This window comes from Rhynchophorus ferrugineus, unplaced genomic scaffold, assembly GCF_030347505.1.
Source record: "Rhynchophorus ferrugineus isolate W39M unplaced genomic scaffold, kcgeb_rfMv2 rfM2, whole genome shotgun sequence".
NCBI classification, from domain to species: Eukaryota; Metazoa; Arthropoda; class Insecta; order Coleoptera; family Curculionidae; genus Rhynchophorus; species Rhynchophorus ferrugineus.
Window position 1 is genome coordinate 68669745 of NW_027472581.1, and position 16087 is coordinate 68685831.

Sequence of the window (16087 nt, forward strand, 5' to 3'; positions counted from 1 at the left end):
TGTTTGTTTCCTCGCGATTTCTTCTTCTGGACTTCTCAATCGTTTTTTGTTAACGACTGTAGTCCATTCTGATGGTGGAGTTTGCGTTATTGCTGTTTGTTCTAATCTTATATCAAAGTGTGCAGGTGATTTGGTTGAATCGCTATTGTTTGCCATTTTTTAATTTTTAATATTTTATTTAATTTACTTCCAGAGGATAAAAAAAATAAAATAGATACATTGTTTATTTCACGCACTTCATTTTTCACTTACGTTATTTTAGCACTAGTTTTTTACTATAAATACTATAAATGAATTTCAAAAGGACTGTTGTAAAATAAGATGAAATTATTTTAAACACTAATAAAAATGAGATGCAGTCCTTTTGTCTGGTCACGTAAACACGTATTCACTACACTTTAGGTCCACTGAGAGACGGATAGCCGCATCTGTTATGCGTTTTTAACACTCAATTAAATAACCGTAATAAAATACTGGGTTTTTTTAAAGAAAGGTATCTTTTTATAGCTTGGACCGTATTGAAAATACGTCTTCACCCTACGAAGGTTGGAACTGAACTAATTAAAGTTGATAATGGATGATAATCATCTTGTCTATTTGTCCAACGATCGTTGTTATGAACAAGATCAGTTTTAAGACTTATTAATGTCTCTACATTTCTTTTAGAGATATTCTTATATTTTTCTTTCAGGTTTATCATATTATTGATATATAACAGTATGATGACACATATGATGATGACGTTATATATTTGGCTCTACTTATCTTATTTCTACAGACTCTCCGTTATATTTTTACCCCATATTCTTGGTAATAATGTTTAATATATATCCCGTACGCTGTTATGTTGTAAACTTGAGCACCATCAATGTTTATTCTGTGATATGTTTTATTTATGATGTCTTTTGTTGTTTATCTAGATGATAAACCAGTGAGTTGAAATAACTATTTAATTTTAACATTGGAAAATTGCAATTACCCATCTAATAAAATATGAATTGGAATATCATATCACTACATAGTATAAAACAAAGTCGCCTTTTCTGTCCCTATATCCCTATGTGCGCTTAAATCTTTAAAACTACGCAACGGATGATGCCGTTTTTTTCAATAGATAGAGTGATTCAAGATGAAGGTTTATATGTATAATACATGCATAATATACTAAGGCAACATTGCTAATTTTAGAGGTTTCTAACGTGATGTCGTAAATTAACCTATTTTTTTAGGCTTATTTAGCAATTAGCAAAAACGCTGCCTAACCCTACGAGTTAGATCAAATTAATGTACTACAGTATTGTACACCATAAAAAGGTCTACAAAAAAGTCCGCGATGGTATATGTTTATCTTTTAGGGATAACCCATATTAACCATTTTTATTGTTTACTTTTTACGTGAGAAAATGGCTTATTTACGAAGCTATTTTAAGCAATACGGCATTAATCCTTATCGAATTAAGTACCTTAAATACAGTGTGCAATTAATATGGATCAATATGGTTCCTTACGGCATGTTAATTAAACAAATATTTTCGGAGATATTACAAATTTAAAATTTGCGTTTAAAAATGTGTAATGTAATAAAAATTGTATGAATTTAGATATTCCAAAGATAGCAGGAAATCTTCATAGTAAGTATAGGGGAAGAGGAATTGTTTTACTCCAAATTTAATGCGTGCAGGCCAAGGGCAGTAATGAATGAACCAAAAATACTGGATCGATTTTAATCATGTTTTCATTGAGTGACATAGGCATATATATTTTATGCCCGTGCAAAGTCGGAGCGGGCCGCTATGTTTTTATATACAACGTTCATATTTTTTCTGTAGTGTATTTAATTTAGTATCAGCATTGCACCCGTGCGAAGCCGGGGCGGGTCGCTAGTATATATATAACAGGAGGCATGAAATAACTGATATTTAACACATCGAAGCTAAATTCCAATATTTTGGCACTCAAATTGTTCCCTTGGGACTGACATTGTAGCCGTTAACAAGATAAGTTACCATATGTGAAATATGAAGAATTCTGGTTATGATCTGAAACAGATTAATAATCCTTAATAAAAGTTTAACATGGGGATTCAATTTATACACGACTATTGAAAATGATTTCAAGAACATATTACATATAAGTAATAAATAACAGACTTGGTGTAAAATCAAGTAATGTTACTTATCAGGAAGTATTTCTATTGTATAACTATTTTCAAAGTTGATAACTATCAGATCGTGAAACTTTTACAGTTCATTATCATCAGAATCTTCACTGGTTTTTCTATGAAAATTAGTCGTAGTGGATTATTTAAATAATTCCAAGTATACGTAAATATACCAAATTTTTTTTCTTATAAAAATATTGAATAATAAAAGCAATATTTGAAGTTCTGCCTCTTAAATGTATGTATTATAATATATCAGTAAAAAGTTAAAGAAAAATAGTATACTATAATTATTTTACAAAAGAAACCGCGTAGTCGAGCTTGTAGGTAGTGGAATGTCGAAATTCCGATCTAAAAGTCAATTTTAACAATTTTTGATATCAGAAAAAATCGCACACAATCTCGATAAGACCTGATATGATTTTATGGTGGATTTTCGAACAAAGGTTTCCGCGTTTTTAGCAAAATCGCGCAAAAGCAAAACCGTTTTGTAACAGCCGTCCGAAGTAAAAGCGTTTTGCATGAGACGAGCGCAATAAAAACGAAAGTAAAAGCCGAGCGGCCATAGTCGAGGAAAGTATTAGCCGAACTAAACACATTGTTCGAGATAATCACGGCAATTGGTCGATTAGATTGTTTTAATTGTTGTTTTTTTTGTTTCCGTTTGTGTCGTTGTTTTACGTTTTGCCAGTTGATTTTGCTGAATGCTTCGGTGATATGCTAATATGTGGAATGGAAGCTAAGAAGAATTAATTGCTAATTAATTAGAGAATTGTTTCGACATAAACATTTAAGGCGTATAATTCCATTTAATTAGATTTGTAGAATACAAAATGTAATTTAGAATGGATATTACACAATACAAATTACTAATTTAATAAATGCTTAAAGGTGCGAATACGAATAAATTAAAAAATGAATAATTTATCTAACATAATACTATTAATTGGTATTATTATTAAAACGCTAGCACGTAAAGAAGCTCCTTGCACATTTTATTGAATTCGTTGATCCAAGTAAAGTCGTCTTCTCTTTGGCATTGTTGATAATAAAAGTAAAGAAAGTTCCTGCGCTCTAAAATTGAGACTAAATAAACAAAAAATGTGAAACTCTATTCTTTGAAACCTTTACCACAATTGGAATACAATTTCAAATTACCGTTACCAAATAACAGATCAATTGAAAAGTTCCCGGCTTTTTTTTTATTTTTTTATTCAACATAATTCCCTTCAAGGGTGATACACTGATTATAGCTACCCTACAACTTTTCGATACCATTTTTGCAGTACGATTTGTACTTTGCTTCAAAATAGGCCTCAGTTTTGGCAATTACCTCTTCATTCGATGAACATTTCCTCCCACCGAGCATTCTTTTTAGATCTGAGAACATGAAATAGTCGCTGGGGGCCAGGTCTGGAGAATACGGTGGGTGGATGGATTTTCGCCATCGTTTTCACTGACTTGTGACACGGTCTTGATGAATCAGCACTTTCTTTTTCTTCAAATGCGGCCGTTTTTCGGCGATTTCGTCCTTCAAACGGTCCAATAACGTTATGGAATAGGCGCTGTTGATGGTCCTTCCTTTTTCAAGGTAGTCAATGAAAATTATTCCATGTGCATCCCAAAATACAGACATCATAATTTCCAGCTGACTGTTGCGTTTTCCCACGTTTTGGAGCGGGTTCATCGTGTGCAGTCCACTCGGATGACTGTCGATTGAACTTCGGAGTGAAGTGATGAAGTCATGTTTCGATGTCACATATCGATGCAAAAACCTGGATTTATTACGCTTGATCTTCAAGCACTGTTCCGAATCATTAACTCGTCGTTGCTTTTTCAGGGCTAGGGCTAACTAAAAAACATATGGATTTAATTCTAGTAGCACCATCTATGTGTCAGGACAGGACAGGATTGTTAGTCCCAAAATATATTTATGTACTTATTCATACATATTTCATAACCAACAAAAATGTTGATCCTTTGTTGCTGCCAAACCTGTGTAGACGTTCTGGAGTTTTAAGAAAACTAACGAACATTAATTAATTTATATATATATATATATATATATATATATATATATATATATATATATATATATATATATATATAAAAGATAATTACTACAATATTTTAGTTTGAAATAATTTTTATAAAATAACTATTAATTGTAACTAAAAAAACTTAGTTCATAGTTCAATGAAATTTATTGCTATCTTTCTGGGAAAAAATATCATGATCAGCTGGATTAGTTTGACTACATTTTAATAGTAATAGGAAAATATTTTCCTTTATCATGGATAAATGATTTAATAACTTAGTGGTCTGGTAAGATAAGTAACTGATGTTTGGGGAGATATTTCAGACAATACTTTGTACATATATTTAAATATTACTCCATACATTTATTGTTTTGTTATGTTCGCTCGTGAATATTTGAACCTCAAGTATAATTTTAATTCTAATTCTTATAAATAAATCTGAATTATTCAAATATCTCTGTCTATTACCCTACTTCGTAGTTTAGACATACCAGAGTATAAGCCTAAGCATTCCTGTCTCTGAAAACATATCTGGAGCTCCTATTGTAGTTTTAATATGTTTATACGCTTACTATTTGTTTATGCTACTCTATTATGGTTTTAAGCTTTACAAGTGTTTCACTATTTTAACAGTTTTACCGATTAAGATCTTATTCTGAAAACTGGTAAATTTTTATTAGATTAGATTGATTGATTAGAATGATTAGCTTAACTATAAATCATTTTATGAGCTATAAAATCCACTGGCATTAAAAAAATACATTAAACTATATATTCAAGTATAAATGTACCGAGTACTTTAAACAATTTATTTTGATCACATATTACTATATGTAGACACACTAAGTTCTAGCTCATAGGGCTCGTCCACATGATACTTTACTCCCAATAGAAATTTTATTGGCAATCAGAAGAGTGAGAGTCAGTTAGAGTGAGCTACGGCGAATCTTAAGATTTGAAATTTTCGCGGGTTTTAGTACACGTTGGTGTTCTTGGACCAATATCGTATTCGTTTTACACTAGGAATATCTCTAAATGTAAAGAAATAACAATGACATAATTTTCTCATTGAGATAGCTGTTGACACTTGTCAATAACGTTATATATATAATTGACTATATATTAAAAAAAAAAATTAAATATCAAGCACAAGTAGAAAGAGCACGCTAAAAAGACTATGAGGTTCAAAAAATATTATACGACAAATCGTTATTATACAAAGAATTTTTGAAGCCACCTGTGAAGGGCAACTGTGAGGTTACCCAAAGAAATTCTGTATATATATATATATATATATATATATATATATATATATATATATATATATATATATATATATATATATATATATATGAGAGAACAATCCTTTAAACAAGTAGTGTGAGAAAAGAGAGAGTTTAAACCTTATGTGTATTTTAAAAAGTAGTATCTACCTGCTAGTAATTTTTTGAAATTCATCTTCTGTTTACAGCAATATTCTTATTTTTTTAATAAAAGCTATTAATGCAAAAGTAATTTGAAATTACTTAATATCAGGTTTACAATTACTGTTTACTCATTTCCATAATTTGTTTTGGAGGTCTTGAGACGCGTTGCATATCGAACAGCAACCCTTTGAATTTCTCATTACACTCGACTGCGTATCCAACGAATTTATCTTGACACAGTTGCCGGAATTGAAATTGACGCCAGTCACATTATATCGAGGCGGTCAGTCACACAATCGGATAAGGGACAAAGGCCCTCGCCTCCCTGGTCCTTTACGACTTGCGGTTTTGCATTTGTCTTGAACTCTCCGCGGAGATCCCGTCCGCAAGAAGTTTGCGCCTGATTAGCCGAACGTGGGGAGACGCCAACAAAGGCATTCCCGGTGACCGAACGAAATCAAATTGTATTTCTGGCTTTCTCGGTAATGTCGAATTTATAACTCCGGGACCCGTTGGTGACGACTACACAAAATTAAATTCTTGTAGTGTTAATGGGTTTTAGTTCGATTATATAGTACTGTAAATAATACAATATTCAGCGTTAATGGGTTGTATACGTTTAAATTAGATCTTGGGGGAAATACTTGTAATATATCTAAATACATTTAATTTTTATATCAAAAAGATATTTAAAAAAAAATTGTTTTCTCCGAGTATTGTGCTGAAAAAATAATTTCGATTTCTCATTGGGAATGTTTCTAAACCACAGTTCAAGCGCATGGCTACATTCCAGTAGATGCCCATTTATGGTTTCATTTGGTTTTGGAAACTCAAAGTAGACTAAGATCCTTCTAATTCTACCAAATATACATGTTTGGATTTAGAACTGACGTTGATAGTCTCTGGCTTATGACTTTCTACGATTATTTAATTTTTTCCTTCTCTATTCGTCACCATTGCAATCTGTCTCAGAAAATAAGTCACATTCCCCTTAAATGAATCTGTTCTGAGACTGGTGATGTCGTTTGTCTTGAGGCTCGCATGTTCTTGTACTCTTACTCTATACATGGCTAATGCCAGCTCTTTCTCACTATTCTCACATTGAGATCCAGATCCATGTACTTGCTGCTCATATTTTGGGGAATATAGAGCATCCTTAAGGCTCTGCTCTGGAATCTTTGTAACATTTCAATATTGTTATTGCTTGTTGTGTCCCACAGTTGAATGCCATATGTCTAGATTGGCTTGAGAATGGCTTTTCATACCACCATTGTACTCTCATTGTTAACCGTTGATAAATATAGGTCTATTTTTCATCACCAATGATGATCTAGTCTAAAAGTCTTTTTTGTGTCGCTAACACAGCAAGTTGCAAATCAAAATACTCCTGTGCTTATGGGCTTCAATTCCTAAGAGAGTCAATCTTTTCAAAATTCTCAATGCTTTTATTGATAAATTATTAATTATTGATAAATTAACTGATTTGGATAATTTCCGAAGTGTTTGATACAAGTCTTTATTTCATCACTGAAATTCACTACAGGTAAAAATTACTATATTAAAATCAAACACAAACCACTTTCGACATATTTGTTCAGTAGAAGCCATGTATGTAGCTTCCACTCAAACGAGATGAATTTAGTTTTACAAATAACACTTACATTTACTTCAAGTTGTTTAAATATAATTTTCTGTTAAAACCCTATTATATTATATTATATATATGATATTTTTGGGAATAAAATTAAATTTTCTTTGAAGTATTAATAACCAGATACGTATTGTTCGCTGACTGTTTTAATTATCTCTGATATATCACATCAGGTCTCTCGTTCTTCTTAAAATCACTTTTATAACCCTTAGGCCTTAAGTTTGGACATGAAAAAGTAATTTTCAACGTAGTTATTTTCCCTTGCTTCTAATTAAACATATTAATGACAATTTGTACGTTATAGGATTTTACTTCATATATTCCAAACATAAGGTCTATAATCATAATATATACAGAAAATGTTAAAAGTCTGGAAGTATAAGTAGTAATCCATTCTTCCAAAATATTTATAGTGCTGAGTTATAAAAATAATTTACAATAGTAAATGAATTGCGTAATATTAATTATTAATATTTTTAGTAACGGTATTATAATTTCAACTATATTATTAACTGAAGTATAAAAATTAATTGACGTATAATAATATACTTTATCCAAAGTATAATAATTACAGTTATAATCATTAATTAGATCACATATAAATTATAGTAGCTTAAATTTATTAATAACCCATCTAATTATTAAATAATATATTTTAGTAAATGTAAAACAATATTCACTAATATATTTTAAATTATTTTCATATTGATCATTTTTACTACCATCCTAATGTTTCGCGTATGTTTAAAATTATTGTTTTATTGTAATTAAGACATAAATATTAATAATGACTTATTCTAATAGCTCATGATTTATTTTATTAGCAGATTGGCTAAAGTATAATATTAATTTAAAATTTTTATGAAAATTTTTCTTTAATTATATTTACTGAATTGTGTGAACAACAATGGCTGTATTGTTCTTGTGCGAGGAGTAAGTGAAGACAATGAAACAATATATAATTGGACCTACGAATGAGATATTTGGGTATATGTCGAGGGGATTGACAAGTTTTATTGTAATAGAGTTGTCCCCTGGGAGTCGAACTTTATAGCCACTGTCCTTGCTTCTAATTTAATTATCCTACGATGAAATATTTCAGCTTGTACGTCTTAGAGACGTTAATTGATTAATATGAGCTTCACGAATAGAGGAGGCCTATTCTGGTTTCCGTACCATTTTCATTAGCTTCAACATTCATTGCGGCTTTTCACTTAACTATCATAATGGTAATTGTTTCACAACTAATACATATATCAATCGACATGAGGCAGACGCTGGAAAATTGTCTGTTTCTATAAATATTCCATCCATTTTCGCAGATCAGCTTGAAAATTAACAATTTTTGATTCTCTAGTTCAATGATGGAATATTTTTCAGGTTCTAGAGCCCAAAGATCTGTTTAATTGCTCAATATTAAGGTAAGTTAAAACATCGCAATATTTAATAATTCAAGATACATAATACTTATTACAGAGTTTAATTAAGATTAATATAATTAACGGTTTAAAAACTTGTATCTCAGCTATTGTGTTCTAAATTAAAGTGCACTGAAATACCGTTAGCAATGTAGTCGCTATTTTTTATATCTTTGTATATAGCGTCTAAATTTCTTCACATTTTGAAGAAGCATTTGCTCTTCATAATTAACCATTACCTTAAGAATTTTTTTTTGGGATCTTCATAAAAGTAAGTGTTGTTTAGCCAGATTCAGGTAGCGATTAGTCGTAAGAATAGGTTCAATAGTTTCCCAGTACCTTGCCCTAGTTTTCTTGCAAATTTTTATTTACATATCGGAAATCTTTTGAAGCTGAGAAAAATATACTTTTTATATGACATAAATTATGTTCTAAATCCTTTAAAATGAATTCACTGTTCTCGTATATTAATTTTACATGTCTATTAATACCAAAATTAATTTTAATCAATAATTTTATATTTTTTCTGGACTAGTTTTCCAGTTGACCATTAATAGTTAACACCTGTAACAATTTCACTACTTTCACTACTCTCATTTACTCGATGCTTTTTTGTAGCAGTATTTGTAGTAGAATAACCGTACTCTTCATTCATGTTTACGACACGGACAGGGCCGAGATATATAAGTTAGTATTGCAATAAAATATGTTGTTTGCATCATGCATAGTTGTGGGTCAAGAACCCAGGTATACAGAATTTTATTCCTATAAATTAAGACACTGGACTAGGTCAAGATCAAGGTAGCTAAAAGTGCCAGCAATTACACAGTGGCGTGCCTATGTATGACTGTTAAAAATTATAGAAAATGGTATTAAAATTCGGTCATTACGTTAATATTAAATGAAAGTAGGTAAATCTATTTTTTATGGCAATCTTTTATTAATTAGCACTAGTTTTATTAATTTCATTACACAGTTATTTAAATTAAATACTTTATATCTTAAAGTTATTTTACAAATAGCAACTGAATATGTTAGAACATATTCAAATTAAACTTATTAGAATAATTAATTATACTTTTCATTGTTCCATATTTTTGTTTTCATTTTCGCATAACCTTAATAAATCTATTATATATAGTAAAATTTTTAATATTGACAATATTCTGATATTAATTAAATAATATTTTAAGATTTGTTTTTTATTATTTAAGTTGCTTATTTATTTTTATATATAAAAACATTAATAAATCTCTAATATTTGTTATAATATCTCTAATTCCCCTGTAAGTTGAGATAATTATATTTATTATAAATTACATTTCTGTTCAATTTATTACAATTTTCTTATTTTCTCACTGAATGAATTTAGAATTTGAAAGGCTTGCTATTAGACAATATATAGTTATATATAATGATTATTTAAAATTTGTAATAAGTAACAATTTTTGATTCACCAATCTAAGTCTTCATTGTCTTTATTCTAAATTATAAGTTATTGAAACAATATACTATAATAATCTTCGAACATCTCTTGCTTGAATGTTGATCTTTTTACCTGATTGTGTTAAAACCGAGTGTCGATAAATTCAACCTTCTGAAACAGTAGAAAGGATTTTCATTCGAATGGCAAAATATCGCTTGCAAAATACTCTTTCGCCGCTTAATAATCAATATTTTCGACAAGGGTAAGATTTTATTTCCTGTTTTCAATGATGCTACTGGCCAAAATTCGTCCTTTTGTTAATACTATCGTTAAGTATTTTTGAAAGTAAGGATAAGCCTTGAAAGTACTAAAATGGATATATTTTTATAGAAGATATTGAATTAAATAAGCGTATGTTATTATTGCATTTTAATTGTAAGTTTTACTAAACATTCGATTCTCCTTCAATAGTGATATTTTTATTCTAGGGCTTCTCTAACTTTTAGATTTTTTCGAAAACGATTTGCCTTTCAAAATAAGCCTCAGTTTTGGCAATTACTTCTTTATTGGAGTATTTTTTTTCTTGGAGAACTTAATGTTAGGTCTGTAAAGGGTCTATAAACTATTTTCCAAATTTTTAATATTATTCATTACTACTTTTTATTTTAGGCCATCACAATATTCAACATTATCGCCACTTGTATGATAACATTTAAATTTAGCATACCAATCAATTGATGTCTCTATACCGCATTCATTTGTTTGCTGAAAAATGCAATAAAAAAAAGAATTTGTTTTTCCGTTTTTTTTTAATGACCAAAGTTATTTTATTAAAACTGCTGTAAATTGTATACTAAATAGTTTGAATGGAATAGAATTAATGTTGTTAGGTACCTTTTAAGGTTAAGGTTAACTTGAAGGTTAATACTACCCGCCTAATTAGATTCAAGAAATTATCGATGTTTATTGATTTATATATTATATTAAACACTACCTAAAATTTTAACATTATGCATAAGATATTTTTAGGTGCTAATTATGGGACGCTCAAAATTACAGTTTAAATATTACTTTTGCTGTTTGATTTGAACAAATCCACTTACTCAATAACCCCTACCTTATAGCTATGCTGTCTTTTTGTATTAATTTAACTTTTAGAAGTGGTGATTTTTATATTAATGACAAAGAATGGCATGGAGGACCAGAAAATTACGAATTACGATTTTAGTTAATTAATTGATAATCCAGCTTAAGCTTTCAAAAGGCTTTGATAAGTAAACTATTTGCAGGCGCCAACGTGCGATGGGAAATATCATTGTTTGTCAGTTAGAAAGGAAGTGTTTTCTCTAGCGTATTGTGATTGGTGATGAAAACTGAATCTACTATGTCAGACAGATTGATCACAAGCGGTTTCGAAATGCTGAAGAAGTGCTAAAATGGATCGATCACTAATTGCTGCTAAACCAACATAGTTTTTTCGACTTTAGACATATTACCATAAATATTATGACCGTTAATTCCATACATTCAAGCATGTATACATTACAGTTTATCAATACGGTTTGAAATAATGGAGCAGAATCAGTTTTTTAAATCAAATTTTAATTCTACTGGTCTGGCTAATTAGTTTAATTTAATTTTCCAAAAAAGAACAAAAATAAACAACCTTAACTTTTAAACTAACGTTATGAAGCATAAAAATAAAAATCTTTAAGCGAAGAAATAATTCTTGCATTTTGATATTTGGGAATATTTTACAGAATTTTTAATTATGGATTTGAATTAATTTATTGTGCGAAATTACTTTGATAATATTTAAATTAGTTTTTGGGAAGTGGAACAGACATGGCTAATTCAATTAAAATAAATCAATAATAAGAAAACCCAATGCGCTATTTTAATTCGAACAAGGTCACTCTAATGAACAATCTGCTTAAGATTAACTGATAATAAATTACACTTCCTTGTGCGGTAACAGCTGTAGTACTTCGGCTTGCTCCAGCCTTGACCATGGCGCTAAATGCGAGTTACTCACATAAGCGATTGTCCTTTACTGTTTCCTTATTGTCGATCAAAATCCGAAAGAAAAAGCTCTCGATTAAAATTGGTTCATGGTATTTTTGTCAAATTAGTCTCATTACTTATAAAGTATTAATTAACGTATCGGTTTCTATTCCTATCTCAAATAAAACATCTGCGTTAATTGTAACTAGCACTATTAGCAAGGTTTATGTAACATATTTGCTTTGTCTTTGGTCTCATTATATGGTCTTTTTTAACCTGGTACTACTTACATGGAATTCACCTTGATGACTCACAAATTCTCAGAGAATATTATATTACTTCTATAGTGATTTTTGCTGCAAGTTTAGAAAAAAACAAACTTTTGAATATTGAGTATTATACCTCCAGATATGAAGTTCACGTGGTTGCTTCATAATAATGGACCAGATTGAGGAAATGCAGTTATCTACTATGAAATTATAAAAAACCACTTTCTTAGCCAAACAAGTGAAACAAGTTTGATCAAGAAGGTGGATTAACACTTACCACTCGAGGGATTTCACTAGGATATTTTTCCAATCTTCATATCAAACAATTATTCTGGTCTTCAGTTTAATCGTAGATATTGAAAGAGCAAAATATGAGAATTAAGCTATAGGTATTGAATATTAGACGTGAACAACATTCATCATACCATTAAATGTTTTTCTCCTCTAAATGTAATGTAGTTTTAATAATCATATTTAAAAATATTCTGTATATTACGTCCCCCGTTCTGAGCTATTGATAATATGGAGGTTTGATCTTAAGTAGTAATTTTAAGGCAACATTTTCAATTTTTTGAAAATATATCAGCAGTGTGCAATCCTCCTAAGGATCTTTTAAAATATTATATCGATCTCACTTGGGATGATTTAATATTTAGTTTCGATTCTTTCAAGCTTTTAGTCATTGGGTTGTTTATTTGCATTAACTTATTCAGTGCCGCTGTATCTTCAGAGTTATAATAAGCCAGATGATTTCTAGCTTTTTTTTGTATAAAACCAAGTATTTAACGACAAGGTGATATCCTTAAAAAAGATTTCAAGTTATCCGAATTCATGGCAAATCGTCAATCTCAGTTGACAACATTTTAAAAAAAAATAGTTAAATTTTCAAAATTATTCACTTGAATTTGGCAAACTAAACTGATATGAATTAAAAGAATCTATTAAGATATTCTCAATAATATTTCTTGTCCCTTGTATTTGTTTTCTTAAGTGTATTAAATATATATTCCAATGATCTATATATAACTTTTAATTATAGAGGGGCTATTAAATTTCTTTAATATATCTATTAGGAGATTAGGAGAAACTCATTAGACTAACATGAAGAAATAATGATCATTTCAATTCAAAAAGTCCGTTAATAATTTGATGCTTTTTAATTCAGCTAAAAGGTGTATTAATATTAGCAATGTTATTGTTAGAATCTATAAAAGCAAATAGTTAGATTTGACTATTTTTTTCATGGACGGCTATTCATCACATAAACAGAAATTATGTAAAGTTTTATAAAGTCTTTATTTATTGAGGGAACTAAGAAAAGCAGCAGTATATCTTTAGCAGTATATCCGTAATAGTTCTTGCAATGTGTATCCGAGCGTTGTCAAGCAATATGAATCTCTTGCTCGTTATTTCTGGATTTTTTGTAATAATTCATCGTTCGATTTCTTTAATATTTTCTACTGCTCTGTAGACATGCAGCAAAAGATTCATTCGATTTAAGCACCTTGCAACACAGAAAACCCTTACTGATCCCTCCATATACACAACATATTTTATAGCCATGAATATTCAGTCACAATACGTCACAGAAAACTCTTATACCTGACAGGTAATGAAACAATCATGTAGAAGCGGTTTAAAATATTTCAGCTAATGTGGCTGCAAGTGGTAGCCTGGTAATCAACTGCTAACCTCTCTGGAAGTTCTTTGATAGTTTAAGCTGGGTTTTCCACCCATAAATATTCATTGTCACCCAACTGTTTTAGCTCTCCAGTCCAATCTTTGACATCAAAATCATGACTTTTAAATCGCTGAAACGAAAACCGGAAATTGGGATATGATGAAGCAGCATTTAAATTAAGGATTACAAACATACACAGAAATTATCTTTATGCTTTAAAATATATAATAGGAATTTATTTTCCTCACTTAGAACAATTATTATCTGACATTCTAGACGATGTAATAAACCTTTTTTGATCTAAAATTCGATAATTTAATGTTATAATAGATAACCCGTTGAATATGTGTGAATGTGATTAAGCAGATTATTTTTAATGGCCTACCTAACTTTCAACTTTTTAACAATACCGAGTAGCTACGTTTCATAATATCAAATTAAATAATCTACTGAACAATAGAAAAAAAATGTTGAAATTTAAAAAATACTAATACGAATATTCGAAAATACAAATATCGGTTTTGGCATTGGTTAACGTTTATCCTTGTTTTAAATGTGGTGTGCAAAATAAAAAGATTGGAAATGAGTTAAAATCCTGTCTGTTTTAACCGATCAGATAAAGAACAACACAATAAAAACTCAATCATATTATTGTTGCACGTGAGGTATAACAAATATCTTAAGCATCGACATATTTTACCTACTTATTTTTTATTCTTTTTTAATTTTATGTCGCGAACAATAGATATTAGTACCGAATGATATTGCTGATTATTACTTAGATACTGCTTAAATAAAATAATATATGTATACTGTAATTGCTTTTACGAATATTGTTGTCTAGACGATGACGTGGTAAAATTTCGATAAAACACATGGAAGCCATTAGACCTATTAAATCGATTTATAGCTTAGCATTGTTTCGTGTTTTTCGATTACATTTGTTTTGTTAAATGTGTCTTACTTTCTTTTTCAGGGGGACCGAAAACGAGAGGTCGCTACTTCTATTTTTAACAGCCCTGACATTGTACTACGCCGAGAAAGAAACGTTCCAAAATAATTTATTAATACTGTTTGTTTTTGTTTTTTTCCTTGATCATGTTTTTTTTTGTTTAAAAGTAGTGAATTGTAAATACGTACAGTTAGACCCGCAGAGATTTGTTAAATAATTTTATTGGTCCCTAATTAATGTAATTTATTTAGTTTTTAAGGTGTGTTAGAGTAAATGTTACCATGTGCAATAATTTAATTTATTAAATGTAGCCTTAGACAAAATATTTTGTAGTTTTATTTGATCACCACATTATTCATTTACCATTTGCAGCAGACATGATTATTGCAATTTGCTTCAATAAGTTCTACCGTTACCGGAGTAATGTATCTATTATGTCAATATTATCATCATTATCACTAATCATAGCCGACGCTCTTGCAGTGTGTATTTCTCAACTAAAATACTGCTGTAGGTGCTGCTGGACTTACTCTTCATCAAATCTCTCGTTGTTGACGATCAGCCGGAACCGTTCTCTTCTTGGATAATGTTCTCTCTCACACTTACTCTGACTGCATATCATTAAGCTTTACAATAGCAGATAATCCGTCAACTGTTTTAAGCCTTTTCTTATTAGTATTGAAGCTATATGGCTCTAGAATGAGAATTATATTGTGAATAATTCTAAAATCCTCAATATATGCTTCAACGAATATAACGCTATCATCAACGGACACCAGATCGGTTAAGAAGTTTTTAGCATAAGGTCTCCTTATTTTTAAATACGTTTTGAATAACTACACCACTAATATGTTTAAAAGCAGTTGAGTGAAGACATCTCTTGTCAAACATTGGTTTAGATCTCAGATGAATTAGGCAAACCATTTTTTTTTTTTTTTTTTTTTTTTTTGTTCTGGCCTAAAAACCAGGCGGTGGAATGCATGACGCATACCTGGTCGCGGAGACTTGCCCTGGAGTGACAAGTTGGACCGGGTTATGTGGGACTGCCTCTGGGCTTAC

General features: G+C 30.0%; 1 protein-coding gene across 3 annotated transcripts in view; it reads left to right on the top strand.

Moving 5' to 3' along the window:
* LOC143191291 (uncharacterized) overlaps positions 1–15235 on the top strand; it is a 42973-nt gene extending 27738 nt beyond the window's left edge. For 2 of the 3 annotated variants that reach the window (XM_076396210.1, XM_076396208.1), the window contains exon 3: positions 15053–15235. In XM_076396210.1, coding sequence (XP_076252325.1) covers positions 15053–15090 — 38 coding nt within the window. In that variant the 3' untranslated portion in view covers positions 15091–15235. Of the gene's footprint in view, positions 1–8658; positions 8700–15052 lie in introns of all 3 variants that reach the window. The other variant, XM_076396211.1, reaches the window with a different exon arrangement.
* Positions 15236–16087: the final 852 nt, after the last annotated feature.